Raw genomic sequence first — 15,769 nt, forward strand, 5'->3', positions numbered from 1 at the left:
GTTAGTGCTAGTTAGCATGAAAGGAACAGAATGTCAACCTCCAATAGTTGCTCATATGGAGTCTAAAGGCCGCTACACACCCACCTGAGACCAAAGAACGCGTACCAAAGGCGTCCCGACTTTTACGTCAGCTTCGTCGCCTGCGTCGGCTACGCCACCCGCTACGCTGCCCGCCTACGAACACACAGCAAATACTTCAGTCGACAAGTGGCAATAACTGTCCTTACCAGCAGGCAGCGGTAGTGTGAACAGCCAATCAGAGTGATTGCTTGGGCCGACTTTCTCTGACCTCCCGCGGCCGATTCAACATGTTGAATCGGCCGCGGGAGGTCAGAGAAAGTCGGGAGGCATCGGGAGGCATCGGGAGGTGTGAAAAGGTGCCGTAAAGAGACAACGGTGCGGGACACACCAACCTGAGTAGGGCGCCGCGAATGCCCGACTGCCTCTGACGGCCTCTGACTCCCAAAATCGGGTTGGTGTGTAGCCAGCTTAATATGCTAGTGCTATTTAGCATGCTAGGAACAGAACGTCAACTTCCAATAGTTGCTAACATGGAGTCTAATATGCTAGTGCTATTTAGCATGCTAGGAACAGAACGCCAACTTCCAATAGTTGCTAACATAATGTTAAACATGCTAGTTGTAGTTAGCATGCTAGGAGCATAATGCAAACCTCCAATATTTGCTAACATAGTGTTTAACATGCTAGTGGAACAGATTGTTAACAACCTATAGTTACTAACATGTAGTCTAATAATAATAAATTAGCATGCTAACAGTTTGGGCATTTACAAATACACATGTTTTCAGTGGCGACTGGTCATTAGGGGCAGGTGGGGCACAGCCCCACCTAGTGTCAGCAGAAAGTATTACAAATAATGATTACAAAAAATTCAATAAAAAAATAAAAAAATATATAACAGTGTGTGCCTATTGAGCTGCTTAGAGCCATGTGGGACAAAACCTGATCATGCCCCTCCCTCTCACTGTCTAAGTGAACGGTGACTGTAAAAACTACACTGCGCATGCTCAGAGTATTTTCCTATTTAATGTGTGTGGCAAAAAAAATAATGACCATAGGGGCACTGAGCTGCCATCCCCACCATACGTCCTCTCACATAATTCAGAGCTGATTGGCTGTAAGTACGTGTGCCGCGAAAAGTGTGGTGGGTGAAGAGGAGACGAGAGAGCTGCAGTGACGCGTCCTAAAACCATGAAGTAAGCTGCGCATGGCTTCCCTCGACAAAAAAAGCAATGAGATTTCTCCATAGGATTTTAGAAAATAGCTCGAAATAAGATCTGTGGGAAACGTACCTGTTAGATAAATGCACGTTTTGTTCAGCCGGATAACATCCACATGTCTACCCTACTTTTATAATTTTTTAATCATAAATCTATCGATTAGATTTATGATAGACTTTTGAAACTACTAGAAGATAAGGAGGACTTTTACAAAAAAGTAATAGAAATGTTTGTCCAGAAGGATAGGCAAATGGACTTCATCTTCAAGTCAAGGGAAGACCGCAATTTTATTGAAAATGGGATCTTACTAAGAGAGAACAATTCAATATTTAAATGATAAAATTACATTTTTTGGGTATCCTTTTGTTGAACTGTCTGTTTAAAATTAATCGAAGCATCAGACAAAAAAAGCTTTTGAAAATAATATTATATTTTGGTTTAGGTCAAAAATATAATATTTGTAAACCTGAAGAGTCAGTGCCAGTGCCTCACCAGCCATGAACCTCACTGCACGTCACTGCAGAAGCTTATATATAGACATCTAAGTTTTTTGTGCCCCACCACTTTTGTACATATAAAAACGCCACTGCATGTTTTATTTCTAAGCATTGTAGCATATACAGCACACACAGTAATTGTTATTTTTCAGCCCATCCCCACAGAGATAAATGCATACTGAATGCCAGTACACACACACTTCAACTCCCCTAACTCTCCTTCCCCTCCTTCATCCAACACATAACAGTTCCTGCTAAATTCACCGGCAGTGTGTGCTGTGCAGGCATGAGATAACGTCCCAGAAGTTTTTCAAGGGCAGGACGGGTGCTCAGACATCAGAGAGAAGCCGCGTCGAGCCGAGGCTGATTCATTACATGTGTTGCATCTGCTTCCTATTAAAAAGCCCAGAGCACTCTGGCTGTCTCTCCCGGTCTTCTCACTCTCTGACTGCAAACTACCTTCAAGACTCCTCGGCTAGACCTCATCTCTCTCCAAAAAAACTCCCTCTTTCTGTCTGTCCTCTGATGACATGCCTCTGCTCCTCACTAAGTCTTACAGATTAGCTCTAGCAGGCAGTACTGCAGCCTGAAGTTCAATCAATATGAGTATAAATCTGATGAAAATATTTTAGGTTTAGAGCTGTCCATACATGCAAGATTGCACCTCTGTAGAATATCTTAAATATAAACATTGTCTGCTAGAAAGGTCTATCGTTAAATTAATTGTATAAACTAGCTTTTTTTGTTGCCAGCATGAAAAAGCATTGAGAATATGGGATATCTTTTTGCATGGTTTATGCAGCGTTGTAATTTAACTTAGTACATTTACTCAAGTACTTGAATTAAATGTAATTGTGAGGTACTTGTACTTGAGTATTACCTTTTTCTGTCGCTTTGTACTTCTAGTTTTACTACATCTCAAAGGGAAATATTGTACATTTTACTGCACTACATTTATTTGACACTTGTAGTCACTTTTACATAACTGTCATGATAAATAAATATTTGTTTAGAAACTACTATTCTACTCTCCCTACGTGTCTAAAGTTTGCTCCACATTGATGAATGACAACAAAGAAACACTCCTATATTTGTTAATAATTCTGCAGCACGAGTATTTTTAATGTTGATACTTAAGGTAAATTGTTCTGATAATACTTATATTAATAAGTAACAGTAAAGGATTTAAATACTTCTTCAAACGCTGGGTTTTGATTTCTTCAGTTGTCTTCTGGGCTATTGTTTTTCATGCTGACACGAAACGGATGTCTTTGTTTGGCCAATGGCATACCAGTATTCTTATAATGCATATACTGGCTATAAAGAAATCTTTTTTGAGATAATTGGAAATGAATGCACTGAAACAATGTCCTGCTGTAAAAGTCCGACAGTCATCACAATCATTTCAATAACTAAAGTCAAATGATCCTTATACAAATATATGACATAATAAAACATACTGCTTTGATTTATTCTAATAAGGCACAGCGTGGTATTCCTGGGAATCATGTTATTCAGTTAGTCTGTGTTTGCTTGGACATTGGTCAGTTCTAAGGCAATAACACATTGATTAGGAAACACAGCACGATTCTACTCAGACATTATATTAAAGAGCCATTTCCTCACCTGATAGAAGAACACAGTCTCCATCCAGAGACCGATTGAACGTTTCAGACAGTTCTTCATCTTGCATTTTTTTAATCACTTGCTCATTTCCTTTACCCCACAATCTCATCTTCAGTGTTTTAATTATGTGGCGGTGAATGATAGCAAGCTTTAAGGTGTGTGTGTGTGTGTGTGTGTGTGTGTGTGTGTGTGTGTGTGTGTGTGTGTGTGTGTGTGTGTGTGTGTGTGTGTGTGTGTGTGTGTGTGTGTGTGTGTGTGTGTGTGTGTGTGTGTGTGTGTGTGTGTGTGTGTGTGTGTGTGTGTGTGTGTGTGTGTGTGTGTGTGTGTGTGTGTGTGTGTGTTAAAAAGGGCCTCTTTGCAGCCCTTACTCTTACTTCAGCTGATAATTATTTCAGATTACATTAAAGGAAATTAAACATTTCTTAACATACGTGTGAGGGTGACGGAGTTATCAAGCGTAGTCGCAGGAGAGAGTGTGAATGTTGCACATTCAAAAGTGTAATTCCTTCGACTGCTAATAAGATCATTTTCAAGTGTTATAAAATAATTAATGGTGTTACAGCAGTTGAGCATCGTTGCAGTCGTACACCGTGATTAAAGTAATTGGTAAAGAAATGTTATCAAAAGCCAGAAAATTAAAATGTAGAAAAGCTGTTTCTTATCATTTATATAAACTTGATATGCAAAGTGTTTAAATTATGGTTTGGCAGAAACCATTGACTTGAATCCAGTGTTATTGGATGAACCTTTAAAGATAGTGAAAATAATAATTTGTTGTCACCCTGGATGTGCTTAATATTTACAGAGAGCGGTAATCTCTTTGATATTTAGCCAACTATGTGAGTTCATGTTATGAAAACCTGTGTGTAGTCAGAGTTTCTGTCATTTCGAAATCTGGCCGGGCCGCTGATCTGTCCCGCCAACAGACTCTTATCAGCTGATAAGAGTGTTTACGCCGCCGCTATCTCTGTCCATTTAAGGGGTTGTAGAGTTGAGTCATAACTGATAAATCCTTACTAAACTGTTGCAGGATCTGTGATTGATGCGGCGTTCCTGGAGTCATTATAGACGCGGTGTCGAGCAGTGAGGCACATTTATCTCCTATTTTCAGACATCTGAAAATCAAAACAAATAATTTGGTGTTGCTAAAAGTTTAGTTTGAATGTGTTGTATCATGATGGTTTGTACTATCTTGAAGGAATCCATGGTGATTTATTTGGAAGTCTTAACATCAAGCCTTTATTGTAATTAATTAAGATGTCACTGTTGAAGGTGGTAACAGCTCCCAGTGTGTTAATTGATTTTTCATTCTTTAACACTTTATAAGACGGTTTCCTTTCTGTGTACGAATGACAATGGATGTTTACTAACTGTGTGTTTGTTTCATTTTCACATGATGTGCAATGCAAAACATATTCCCAAATTGGGATCAATGCAGTCAAATGAATCTTAATTGAATTACTTCTATCCTGATTAAATGCAAGCATCAACATTAACACTATTATAATTGTGGTGGTGATAGCATCAAACTCACCTTAACCAATAAACTAATAGCATTCAATTGTTTTTTATTTGTTTCACTTAGTTTGAAATAAATGAATAGTGAAGTCCTACTATTCAAAAGGTTCTCCTGAATCATTGAAATGAACATGAATGCACTTCATTAGAAATATTGAAATGAATTTCTTAGTTTATTTCCATTAGCAACAGCTATTTAGGGGTTGAGAATAATCACCTTTATGTTGCAGTTTGTCATGCTCCCCATTACCTTGAGAAGTAAAAGCTCTGCTGAAACAATTACAGTATCAATGTACATATTTGGAAATGACAGAATACAAATGTGTTTCCTCTAGGCTTTGCTGACCACTGCCATGTGGCATTTCCAGTGGCCTGCACCAAAACCTGAAGTTGTTTTACCGCCACTTTGAATGCGCCCTCTCTTTTGCAAGCCAAAGTGAACTTTGACTTGCAAATAATCACATCGAGTAGAAAAAGAATTACAGTACAACCTCCGAAGTGAACGCCATTTGCATTTCTCTTGTTAGCATGCATAAATCTCTTGTGAAACGCGCTCACTGCTTTCAACGCTAATAGTGTACACAGAAATCAAAGCTGTGCATTTCCTGCGGAGCAACAAGAGAGGAGGGATATCTGCATAATGTCGGCTCCAGCGACGAAGAGCAAAGCAAACATCCACTGCATCCGGTCCCTTGCTTTCCTTCTAATAACATCATTAGCATTTTGACATCATCGGCCTAATTGTTGTTGGTAGCTCTGAGAAATGCTTGCCTTGGAGTGGGGAGTGGGAGTTGGGGGAGAGGAGGGGGTGTGGGGGGGTTCTGCTGTAAGGCCTTGTGCTTATCAGTGCAGGGCAGATACTGTTCCTATGGTCCTGGCTGACAGGTGAGGTGTGTGTGTGTGTGTGTGTGTGTGTGTGTGTGTGTGTGTGTGTGTGTGTGTGTGTGTGTTGTCGGTGAACCCTCGGGACAGGTGCTGAGGAATAGATTCGTATTTTGGAGCAGGTGCACCTCCCTTCCCCCCTTTTCCTCCCCCCTTTTTCCTCCTCTCTTGCCTTGTTCCCTCACTCCCCCAGGAGGCATATGGTGAGAGTGATTGGAGAGACCCTGGCCCACAGGGAGTGCTTCTCTCCCCAGTTCATCTGTTCCAGACGGGCCCCTGCGGGACACCCAGGCTCTCCTGAGGCCTGCGTTGGCTGGGAATCAGGCCCAGGAAGTGGCTCCGCTTTCAGGTTGATTGCTTTGTTACAGTGCTGGGGCGGCCACCCCCGTTAGCTTTACACCGTGTAGCCTTGTATCATTCTGTGCACAGGACACATGCAGAGCGACTGAGGGGTCACGCCCTCTAATTTGTTTGCTCTGCCCCGTTTATGTTGCTTTTAATCTGCTGACTCCGGTCGTGTCCTGGTGTCACACTTGGAAGAGAAACGCCATCTCTCTGCGATTTCCTGAACCAGCTTACAAATGTGCCGTGGCACTGAGTGCACTCGGGGAGAGAGTTATGGGGGCGTTTTAGGCCTTGTGTAATATGTGTACCTCTTTTATGTGGTCATTTATTATGAGGCGAGCTCTATGAATAATGTATGATTAAAAGGCTTAATGGATACACTGGGACTCGTCAAAATAAAAGCAAAAATCCATTTGCTCTCCCCGTAGTAAATCCACTAGCTTGTCCTTGGGCTAATTTCCAACTTGGGACTTGGAGGGGGAGTGAGTGCATTTCTTGATAGCTATTTCAAGGGAGGGAGGTGTTGGTTGTGCTGTAAAGTGAGAGAGAGAGAGAGAGGACGAGGAAGAAAAGTGAAATGAGACATGGAAGAGGAACAAAGCCAAGAACACCTCCTTCTCTTGAAGCCTCCCTCCTTCGCCTCGCTCCATCCCAGACTCTCTCCTTCTCTTCTTCCCTCTCTCCTCGCTCTGTCTCTCACCATCTTAAAGCTCCTTCCCCCTGCCTCTGAGCAGCTGCCACTTCTGAGCCTGAAGAAAATGAAGGCAGATGAATCAATTTGGCCTGTGGCCCTAAAGTGCACTTGTCTGCACCCCAGACTGGGCGGGGGGGATAATGAGCCGATAGATTGAGCCGGTGCCGGAGCCGGGCACTGAGCGCCGAGGTGCCCGACGCACTACCGAGCCCCCCTCACACACACACACACACACACACACACATGCATGCACATACTGCTGATGCCTCCCTGAGCAGCGGTAGCAGCCTGTCGCTGGGTTAATGGGGGTGAGGGTCCTTTGCGCAGGACACTTTTCAGAACAAATTAGAGGAAGGATCTGTATTCGTCCTTTCCAGCCCTCCCCTCCCTGTGTTGCCCCTCTTCTCCTCCCGCCCTGCGCATGGGAAGCCCGTACAGCAGATATTGGAGCGTGGTTATGCTGAGGAGAAGAGCATCAAGGCAGCTAGAAAGAAAAAGGGGGCGGGCAGGGGCTAAGGTCCAGGGTCCTGGGGTAATAAGGATTGACACCGGGACAAGGCTGAAGCACTGCCTCCCTGAGCGCTGCTGACAGGTGACGGCAGGCGAGGGGGAGACGAGGGGCCGGAGCAAGGAGAGGAAAAGCCAGGTCAGGACTAACAGCTTCTCTTATTCAAGGAGGGAGACTGGGTAGCCATTCGATGCCCCCCCCCCCCCATCCTCCTGAAAACCCCTGCAAGGTGAAGGAGGTGGGATCAAAGGGAGCAAGACAACAAAGCATCACCCCTGCTGACAGGCTGCTGAGAGACACGCACTGCAAGGAGAGTGAAAATAAGAGGAGAGGTAGCCTAGCCTAGCATGAATCCATGTTAACTGCTACTGCCTCCATCGACTTGACTAGCCTTTTCTAAGTAGTGTGAGCTGTGCGACTTCACCCAGGGTTAGAGTAGTATAAATGAGGAGACCCAAGTCGGCACTACTCAACTTGGGGGGAAATTAAGATGCTGGAGGGCCCTTTGAAGATAATTAAAGAGCACAGAGCGGCGGCCTCCAGAGAGGGACCGCAGACATGTTCAATACCGAGACTAATGGAGCTAATTTCCAGTACATTATTCATGTAAAACACAGGCCATTACTTAGCTATGTTTTTCCACGTCTCTTCTATCTGTCGTCTTAAGTCGAACCCCCTCGGTCCTTCCCCACACACACCCCCCCCCCCCCCCCCCCACACACACAGATTAACCACATTACTTACTGCTTCAACCTGATTACCCTTGTCCCAGTACTGCATGGGTCAATTCTTCAATGTGAACAAACTAAATCAACACCAAAAAAAACTCACAGTTGCCCAAGAACTCCTCAAGGTTTCCCCACAACATTACCTCAAGCATAGTGGAAAAGGCATTACGACCTTGAACTCTGTCACCTCTCGCAACCAATCACATCTCAGCAGAGACCATTAGCCCTGTAGCTCGCTAACTTGTCCTTTAACATTAATGAGTACACACAAAAGAAAAAAACAACACATGAAAGCTGTACAGTTGGGAGCTTAGGGCCAATTAAACACCTCCCCAGACAGGAAATGAGTCCCTGCCTTAATCACAGGCAGTCAGCGTTGCCAATCTTTTTGTCAGAGTTGGTGAATTTCTGCCTAGATCAATTGCTCTCCTGTCCCGTTGATCAGCGGCTCGGGGAGTGTTCCTCGCGCGCTTCATCATTAACCTCGACGGCTAATTAGACGCTGTGCTCTGATCAATAGCTGAGTTGATTGCTGACTGGCTAATGCAGCCGCGGGCCCTGGAGGAGACGGAAACACTTCGTGGCGCCTTCAGGAATTTGTCAGCAACACTGATGCTGGGTAAACAAAGTAATCAACGGCTGCACTTGACGGGCGACGTGACGGCGACTGTACCTCTGTCTCCGCCTGCCTGCCTGCCTGCAGAGGAGGGCTGCTCTCTTTGTGAGGGAAGGAAATCAAAAAAGGCCACCATCTATTTTGAGATTCAAGGAGTGATTAGGCTGACAGCTAGAGAGCGCGAGAGGCAGAGGGAGAGGCATGTGGAGGTGGAAGTCAAACCTGATTAGGCCCACCTGCCAGGTTTCTCTTCCTTCCATCTCTACACCCTGATTGCTTGGTGCCGGCTCCCTCCTCCTCCTCCTCCTCCTCCTCTTCCTCCCCACCCCTGTCCTGTCACTGTTGACCTCAGCGCACTGCTAATGCCCCTTGGCCAATCAGCATGGCTGCCCAGGGTAATTAAAAGGGAATTGTGTCGACTTGGCATGTGAGCTGGTGGGCACGAGGGTAGGCAAACACTCTCGCCTCCCTCCCAGCCAGGTGGTAGCGTACAGGACCTGTCAGATTAGCTGATGACCCTTTTAATTCTAAACCAGCCGGGGGCCATAATTGATATTTACCGGGAAAGGTTAATTGTAGCAGTGATCTGCTTAAATTACAGTGGAGATCAGGAGACGGGGGCCAGCCACCGTGCGCCACCAGGGGAGCTGCTACATACAAACTGATAGTCGAATGGATTACACCCCGCGGCCATCGCCACTGTACTCCAAGGTGGCGAAGCAGCACGGAACTCTGTGATTGGCTGCTGCTTCACCACCTCATCGTCTTCCTGGCTGAGCTCGCCAACCTCCCATCTGGCTGGGAATTTGAATGCATGCCAACTGTGGGTCTTGATGCCCTGCAAAACACCAAGCTATCCAGGATTGGATTAGGGTTACTGTGATATGGGTGGCAAATACTGCCACTTGTACATTCAAACCACCTATAGCTATTATGTGTACCTATACCAGAACTGTTTTTATTATATTAAGACCAGAAAACAAAAGTATGATCTTTATTTCTCTGAATGGTTTGGAAATATTGTTTATTCAGCATTGTCTTCTTCCAGTTCATACTGTAATGCCTTTTTGATGACCTACAGAGCTGTGGTCAAATGAATGTGCCTTAGCTTTGAATTTGGAGTGGATTTTGAATTTTAGTCAGAAATCAGCAGTAAATCCGTTTTTCCCGGTTCTACGGTTTTACTGGTTCATATTTAGGAACATTTTATATTTCTGTGTGGAGGATAAGGCGAGCAATTAAAACAATACTTCTAGCTAGCGTTGTCAACCTGATGATGTGTCTTATTATCGCATTAGCATAATTATACAGTATATGCTAAATATGTTCTGGGAGAATAGTCTGTCTTACCTAAGTGATATGTATAGGAGGTGGTTTTGTAATAGTAAAATAACATTGATAAACAGATACTCAACAGAGTGCATACAAGAAACACTAATGCACAACAAGTATGGTATATCTTCACACGCAGCAGTGGGTTGAGGTTTGGTGTCGCAGGTGTTTTTGCTACAGCCAGTTCTGCTTTGCATTTAGCCAAAGCACAAACTGACACCAAGCTGAGTCATCACACTGACGTAGTGTTTCCCTCAGGTTCAGAATAGAGGGAGCCCACTAACATCCACTTGTATGCATTGTAGCTGCACTGTATTGTTATGCATAGATGCCCTACTTGTGGAGTATGTAGATCCTTCGTTGTGTCTTTATTAGGACTACTTTGAGCACTAGCATTAGCATTGGCTATTCTTTCTTTTCACACATAAACAGTCAAACAAATGTTCCCACTATTGCCACGTAAACACAACATACATACAAAAACAACAACTCATCTGTTATAATCAACAATGAAGAATGTTACCCTTTACAGAATCATTAGGTCAAACACAAAATCCAACAAGATGTAATTACACACTTTTACTACCAATACTATATATCATTCAAATAGCTTGCATATAGACTCTTATTTCACTATTTTTTAAACTAGTCCTTTCTTTTTGCCGTTACTTTTAATATTTACTTCTTGCACTATATTTTTGTGTTTTTCTGTAATATTGTGTTGCACTGTTGGAGAAGCCTGTGACTTAAGAATTTCATCGACATAACTACTCTGCAGCTATGGTTGTATGACTAATAAAGAACCTTGAACCTTGAAATATAGTTAATGATTACAAACAAAGGTACTTGTCAGAAAATACCTTTAATTGTATTTATATATCCAGACAGTTTTTATAGAGATGTTAAATTCCAATAAATACGATATTAAAAAAAAAAGATTCTGACACAGAAACCAGAATAACCTACTTTTAAAACGCTTTATTGGTATAGTGGAGTAAATTCGATTTTAATAATTAAATAATTATGATAGCGTAAAACCATGCATGAATATTATCTGCTTTTCCTTTGGTTGATCAGTTTTTATTTTGTTTCTTATTTTCCTCTCCGGGTCCTGTGCAGCCATTGACAAAATTCCCAAAAGAAAAGACTATGTTGTTCATGTCATCTGTAAGAAACTAGCACTGGACTTTGGCCTATGGTCTTTTAATATATAACAGTTTGAATCTTTCTCCTTGCCTTGTTATTAAGGTAATAAGCCAGTCAGCAGTGATTTACAGTTATCAGAGCAGCTTTTAGGATAATACCTCTTAAATGCCTGAAAAGTAACTGCCTGGTATATTGCTTAATAATGAACACAGTAATGTGGTTCATGACGCAAGGACATGATTTTAAGATGTCCTTTTTCCTGTGTCCCCTGCAGATCAAGCCTTTAAAATACCTTTTATTTTATTTATGTATCCAGCCTGCTTTTAAATAAAACTCTGACACAAAAACCAGAATGACATACTTTGAATATTGCTTAATTATGAACACAGTAATGTGGTTCATGACACAAGGGCGTGATTTTAAGATGTCCTTTTTCTCCCCTGCAGATCAAGCCTTTAATGCTACGTCCGGTCAAAGTGATCGAAGACGAGGCGGTGAAGGAGCTGAGCCGACCGCACAGGAGCAACTCCAAGGAGCAGCTCATCGAGGTAAGTCGTCGGACGAGACCTTTCCCCTCTCCACGGACCTCCTACAGCGGGCAGGAATATCCACTTTCACAGGCCGAGGAGGGGGGGAGGTTGGAAATAGAGAGTGGGCGGGCGACAGCAACATTGAGGCTGAGATCAGAGAGGTGCAGTAGTTCCCGCTGTTTCCAGATATCACCTCATAAATCCCCTATGTGATGGTTGGCTGCTAGCACACAGACAGGAAATGATTAAGCCAGTCACACAGCATCACCTTGTTGGCCTGGCATTATTTAAGCATGGCACGGTTAAATGTAGACATGACCTAACGCAGTTCAGCCAGGTGTGGGCTGACCTCCACGACCCCGGACTGGAACGAGTTAAAGAAAGCGCTCCAATTATCGCTGCCGCGCCGGCATCCATATGCTAACCCATTTAGAGGAAGAGTCAGTGGCGGAGGAAAATGGAGGCCATGGCATCGGTGCAGCATAATGGTTGAAATAATGCAATTTAGATACAGCGGGAAGTAATGAGAATTTATGCAAAAATCCCAAGCGGCTCATTTTAAATGAATGTAGAAATATGCTTCCTAACTAATGCCTGTCAAGCAGACCTCCCAAACTCAACCAAATTCAATCAGACTGTTCATTTAGCTGACGAAAGCAGGAGGAGAGGGAGAGAAAGAAGAGGAAGGAAAGCTGCTTTTTACAGCAATGGGTGAAATGATGGAGGAAAAGGATTTTAATGAACTTATTAAATACATTGTTTTAAGCCATTCAGCACTCCAATTGCAAATCCAGCTTGATTGGAGTAAGAACAAAATCAGCCAGCCTAATCTTTCCCATCTCCTTCCTCTTTTTTCTACTCCCTGCTGTTCTGTTTCTCTGGTGCTCTGTCCCCCCTCTTCCTCTCGCACTATTCCTCCTGAATCTGTAAAAGGCTGTCTTTTAATGAAAAAGTCAGGGGGAAGAGGCGGGCTTGTCAGATAAAAGACCGATGCCGGTTGACAGCTCTGACAGGGATATACGACAAGCACAGAAGAAGGGGGGGGGGAGAGTGAGGGTGGTTGCGGTGATAGAGTAGGGGGGGGGGGAGGCACTGTTGAAAATTGCACGCTGTAATCGCCGACGGTGTTAGATGTGGCATGTCTCTCTAATCTGCTGCCAAATAAATGGTGCACAGACGCTGATCGCCGTAACCACGGCATCTCTGTCTCTCCCTCTCACCTTCATACACCTCTTTTTTTGTCCGTCTGTCCGTCTCTCTGCAGGCTGTTGTATTCCAGGCCTTCACACAGCGAGATTTCCTCAATATTTCTTATTTTTCCAGCTCCGTGAAGTCTCCGCCACCGCAGTGAAAGCACCGCTAATTTTTTCGTAAAACACGCTCCACCACATCAAAGTGGCTCCCCGGCTTTTAAAAGCTCTTAACTAATGATGCCGACGAGTAAAATGTATTCCTCTTGTCTTACTGCCAAAGGAAATAGAGACAAATGTGGACGCACCCGCCTGCCCGCCTCTAAAAACAGTCATGCATCAATTTGGGAGCACAGGGTTTGGAAAAAAAATTGCAGGGGAAGCTGTTTGTTCATTGCCATGGTCGGGTCTTTATCTGTTTATTTTGACTAGGTAATTGTGCCTGCGGTGCAGCGGGGCCCCGGCACTAAGCCACACAGGGATTAGGGAAATATGAGGTGGTGGAGGATGAGAAGGGGGGGGGGGGGTTCCACTTCATCTGTGTCCTGCGGAGGAGAGGGCAACAGTGGTGGTGCCGACACCCTCCTGTTCCCACCCACACCCACCCACACCCACCCACATGCACCTGATCGGCCTCACATGCATCTCTTCCCTTCATCATGCTCCATCGCGCTCTGATTGGCCCCCCTCTTGGGCTTCCTTCATCCACAAAAACCAATAGTCTGGGTTGGGAGAAGATGGACCGGACCCTCCCCTCTTGTCGCCGTGATTTTCTTTTTACTCTCCTTTTTTTCAGTGAGCCGAGTGGAGGAGGGGGCATGGAAATGGGGAGAGGATTAGGGGGCGGATTTAGCAACATTTCTCTTCTCCGGGGCTGTTTAGTTAACCCTTAAATGCCGCCAGCATCCGCCCCATCCCTCTTGCCATCACACACACTCACACACACACACACTCACACACACACACACTCACACACTCACACACACACACACACTGCTACCTCCCCCACACTCCCTCTCTGGGGCGGGTTTTTAAATCCTTTTGAAGTCCTAAGCGCTGCAGAAATCCATTGAGAGCCATGTATAATGGCTTTTAAGAGAGAGTGTTTAGCTGGATGCCGACCCTATGGCTTATGAACCGCTGGCGTTTTAATGGATCCCCCCTCTTTCCCTCCCCTCTTTTTCCTCCCTTCACTGGCACTAAATCCAATGGATTGTCCCTCATTATCATTTAAATAAGCCTCTCTTTCTGCTCAGAATGCTCCAAGTTGAATGAACTCTACATAGTAAGGCTAATTCCAAATGGCCTTGGCCTCCCACCACCTATGCCCATACGCACTCACACATGCATATCCACACATGTAAGTGCACTCACAACATGCACACTCACAGACAACAGGCCACATTCTCACTTGTACACACTTTTGGCCCCTTTGTGTCCCCAGATTGTGCCTTCTGTGCTCCCCTCTCCCTCTCTCTGCTCGTGGTGGTTTCAGAGAGGTTGAGCAGAGTGGGAATAGCCTTTTCATTCCCGCAGAGCCTGCTTTCCGGTTCGCGGCGGGACTCCTCCCTAATCGTCACGGCGGGAGGCGTCCTGCGAATCAGAGGGCAGAGAGGCGTTGATGAGGGCCGAGGCCTTAGAGCAGGTGTGGGAGAAAGGATGAGGGGTGTCGGGAAGGTGCAAAACAAGAGAGGTGGCGGCGAAGGTGTGGGGGAGGACGCTCGGATTGAAGGTGGACCTATGGATGAAATTGGTCTAGCAGAAAAGTCCCCTCCAGAGACCAGGGGGGGAGAAATTGCCAATCTAGACAGGAGAATAAAAGAAGTGAAAAGTGGAAGTGGAGGGAGGGATTTGGAGATTGGTATTCGTGCTGGGCTCTGACGGACAGAACAAAACTCAAGCTTATTCTGTCTCCGTCCTGCTCTTGTTCAGCGTTTAGAGGACTGCATTAGAAGCACAGGAGGACTCTGACGGCCCAAAATACCTCCCTAAACGCAGAAAGAGATATTTATCCTGAGTAAACGGGGCTGATTCAAAATGAAGAACGCTTGTTTGCAGAATGCGGCTGACATCATTTTAAAATAAAACAGCTTATATTGTAAGATTACATTTTAAGATGCGTGAACAAAACGTAATATATCTTTGCCTGAAAGAATATAAAGCATTTTGGAAAGGATGTCTTGCCTGTTGATGCTCTTGCAAAACAAATGCCGGGAAATTATGAGATGGAAAAAGAAGAGAAGCCATTATTTTTTGGCTAGCAGCGTTCATAAGCTGCTACTCACTCTCAACACAATCATTTTTCTATCAAGGTTGTATATGTGTTATCAGTTCATCTACGGGTGCAGGTGATGGATTTACTCCCGTGTGTCTATCAATGTCAGATGGCACTCTTAAAGGCACAGAAGCAATTCAAACAAATAAATAGTGACAGTTAATCTTGAGCTGCACTGCAATCTATAACCTGTATTATAAAACGATCTGACTCATTTTTAGCCATCAAAGATTATAATAGGTCATTAACTCTGACTCAGGTTCACATCTTAATGTGTATTTGCTACGTTGGTCCACAGCGTAAAACGTAGTAGCTTCAAAATAACACCTCAAATTGTAAAATGGCTACGTATTTTCCCCCGAAATGTATATATAAAGAGAACTGGATACAGCGTTGGAGGCAAAGTTGTGGTGCATGAAGCCAAAATGGCATGACTCTCAAAAGCAGAAACACCTGTACATACCTGTAGCGCATGTTGCAACCATTGGACCCTAATGATTCAGGCTATTCAAGTGTTTGTACTGGGTAGTACCCAATGTAAGTCAATGGGAAAAAGCTTTTATAGGTCCAATATCTTCACGGACTGACACATACGTTAAAGAACCGCTGTTCGGCCACTACGACAATCTGCATCATTGTCC

General features: G+C 44.3%; 1 protein-coding gene across 1 annotated transcript in view; it reads left to right on the forward strand.

Annotated features, from left to right (window-relative positions):
* fbrsl1 (fibrosin-like 1) overlaps positions 1–15,769 on the forward strand; it is a 349,747-nt gene that overhangs the window by 152,835 nt on the left and 181,143 nt on the right. The window contains 1 exon segment of the mRNA XM_034150862.1: positions 11,580–11,681. Within this exon segment, the coding sequence (XP_034006753.1) occupies positions 11,580–11,681 (102 nt within the window).

The sequence above is a fragment of the Trematomus bernacchii genome, unplaced genomic scaffold (genome assembly GCF_902827165.1).
Source record: "Trematomus bernacchii unplaced genomic scaffold, fTreBer1.1, whole genome shotgun sequence".
Classification (NCBI taxonomy): domain Eukaryota; kingdom Metazoa; phylum Chordata; class Actinopteri; order Perciformes; family Nototheniidae; genus Trematomus; species Trematomus bernacchii.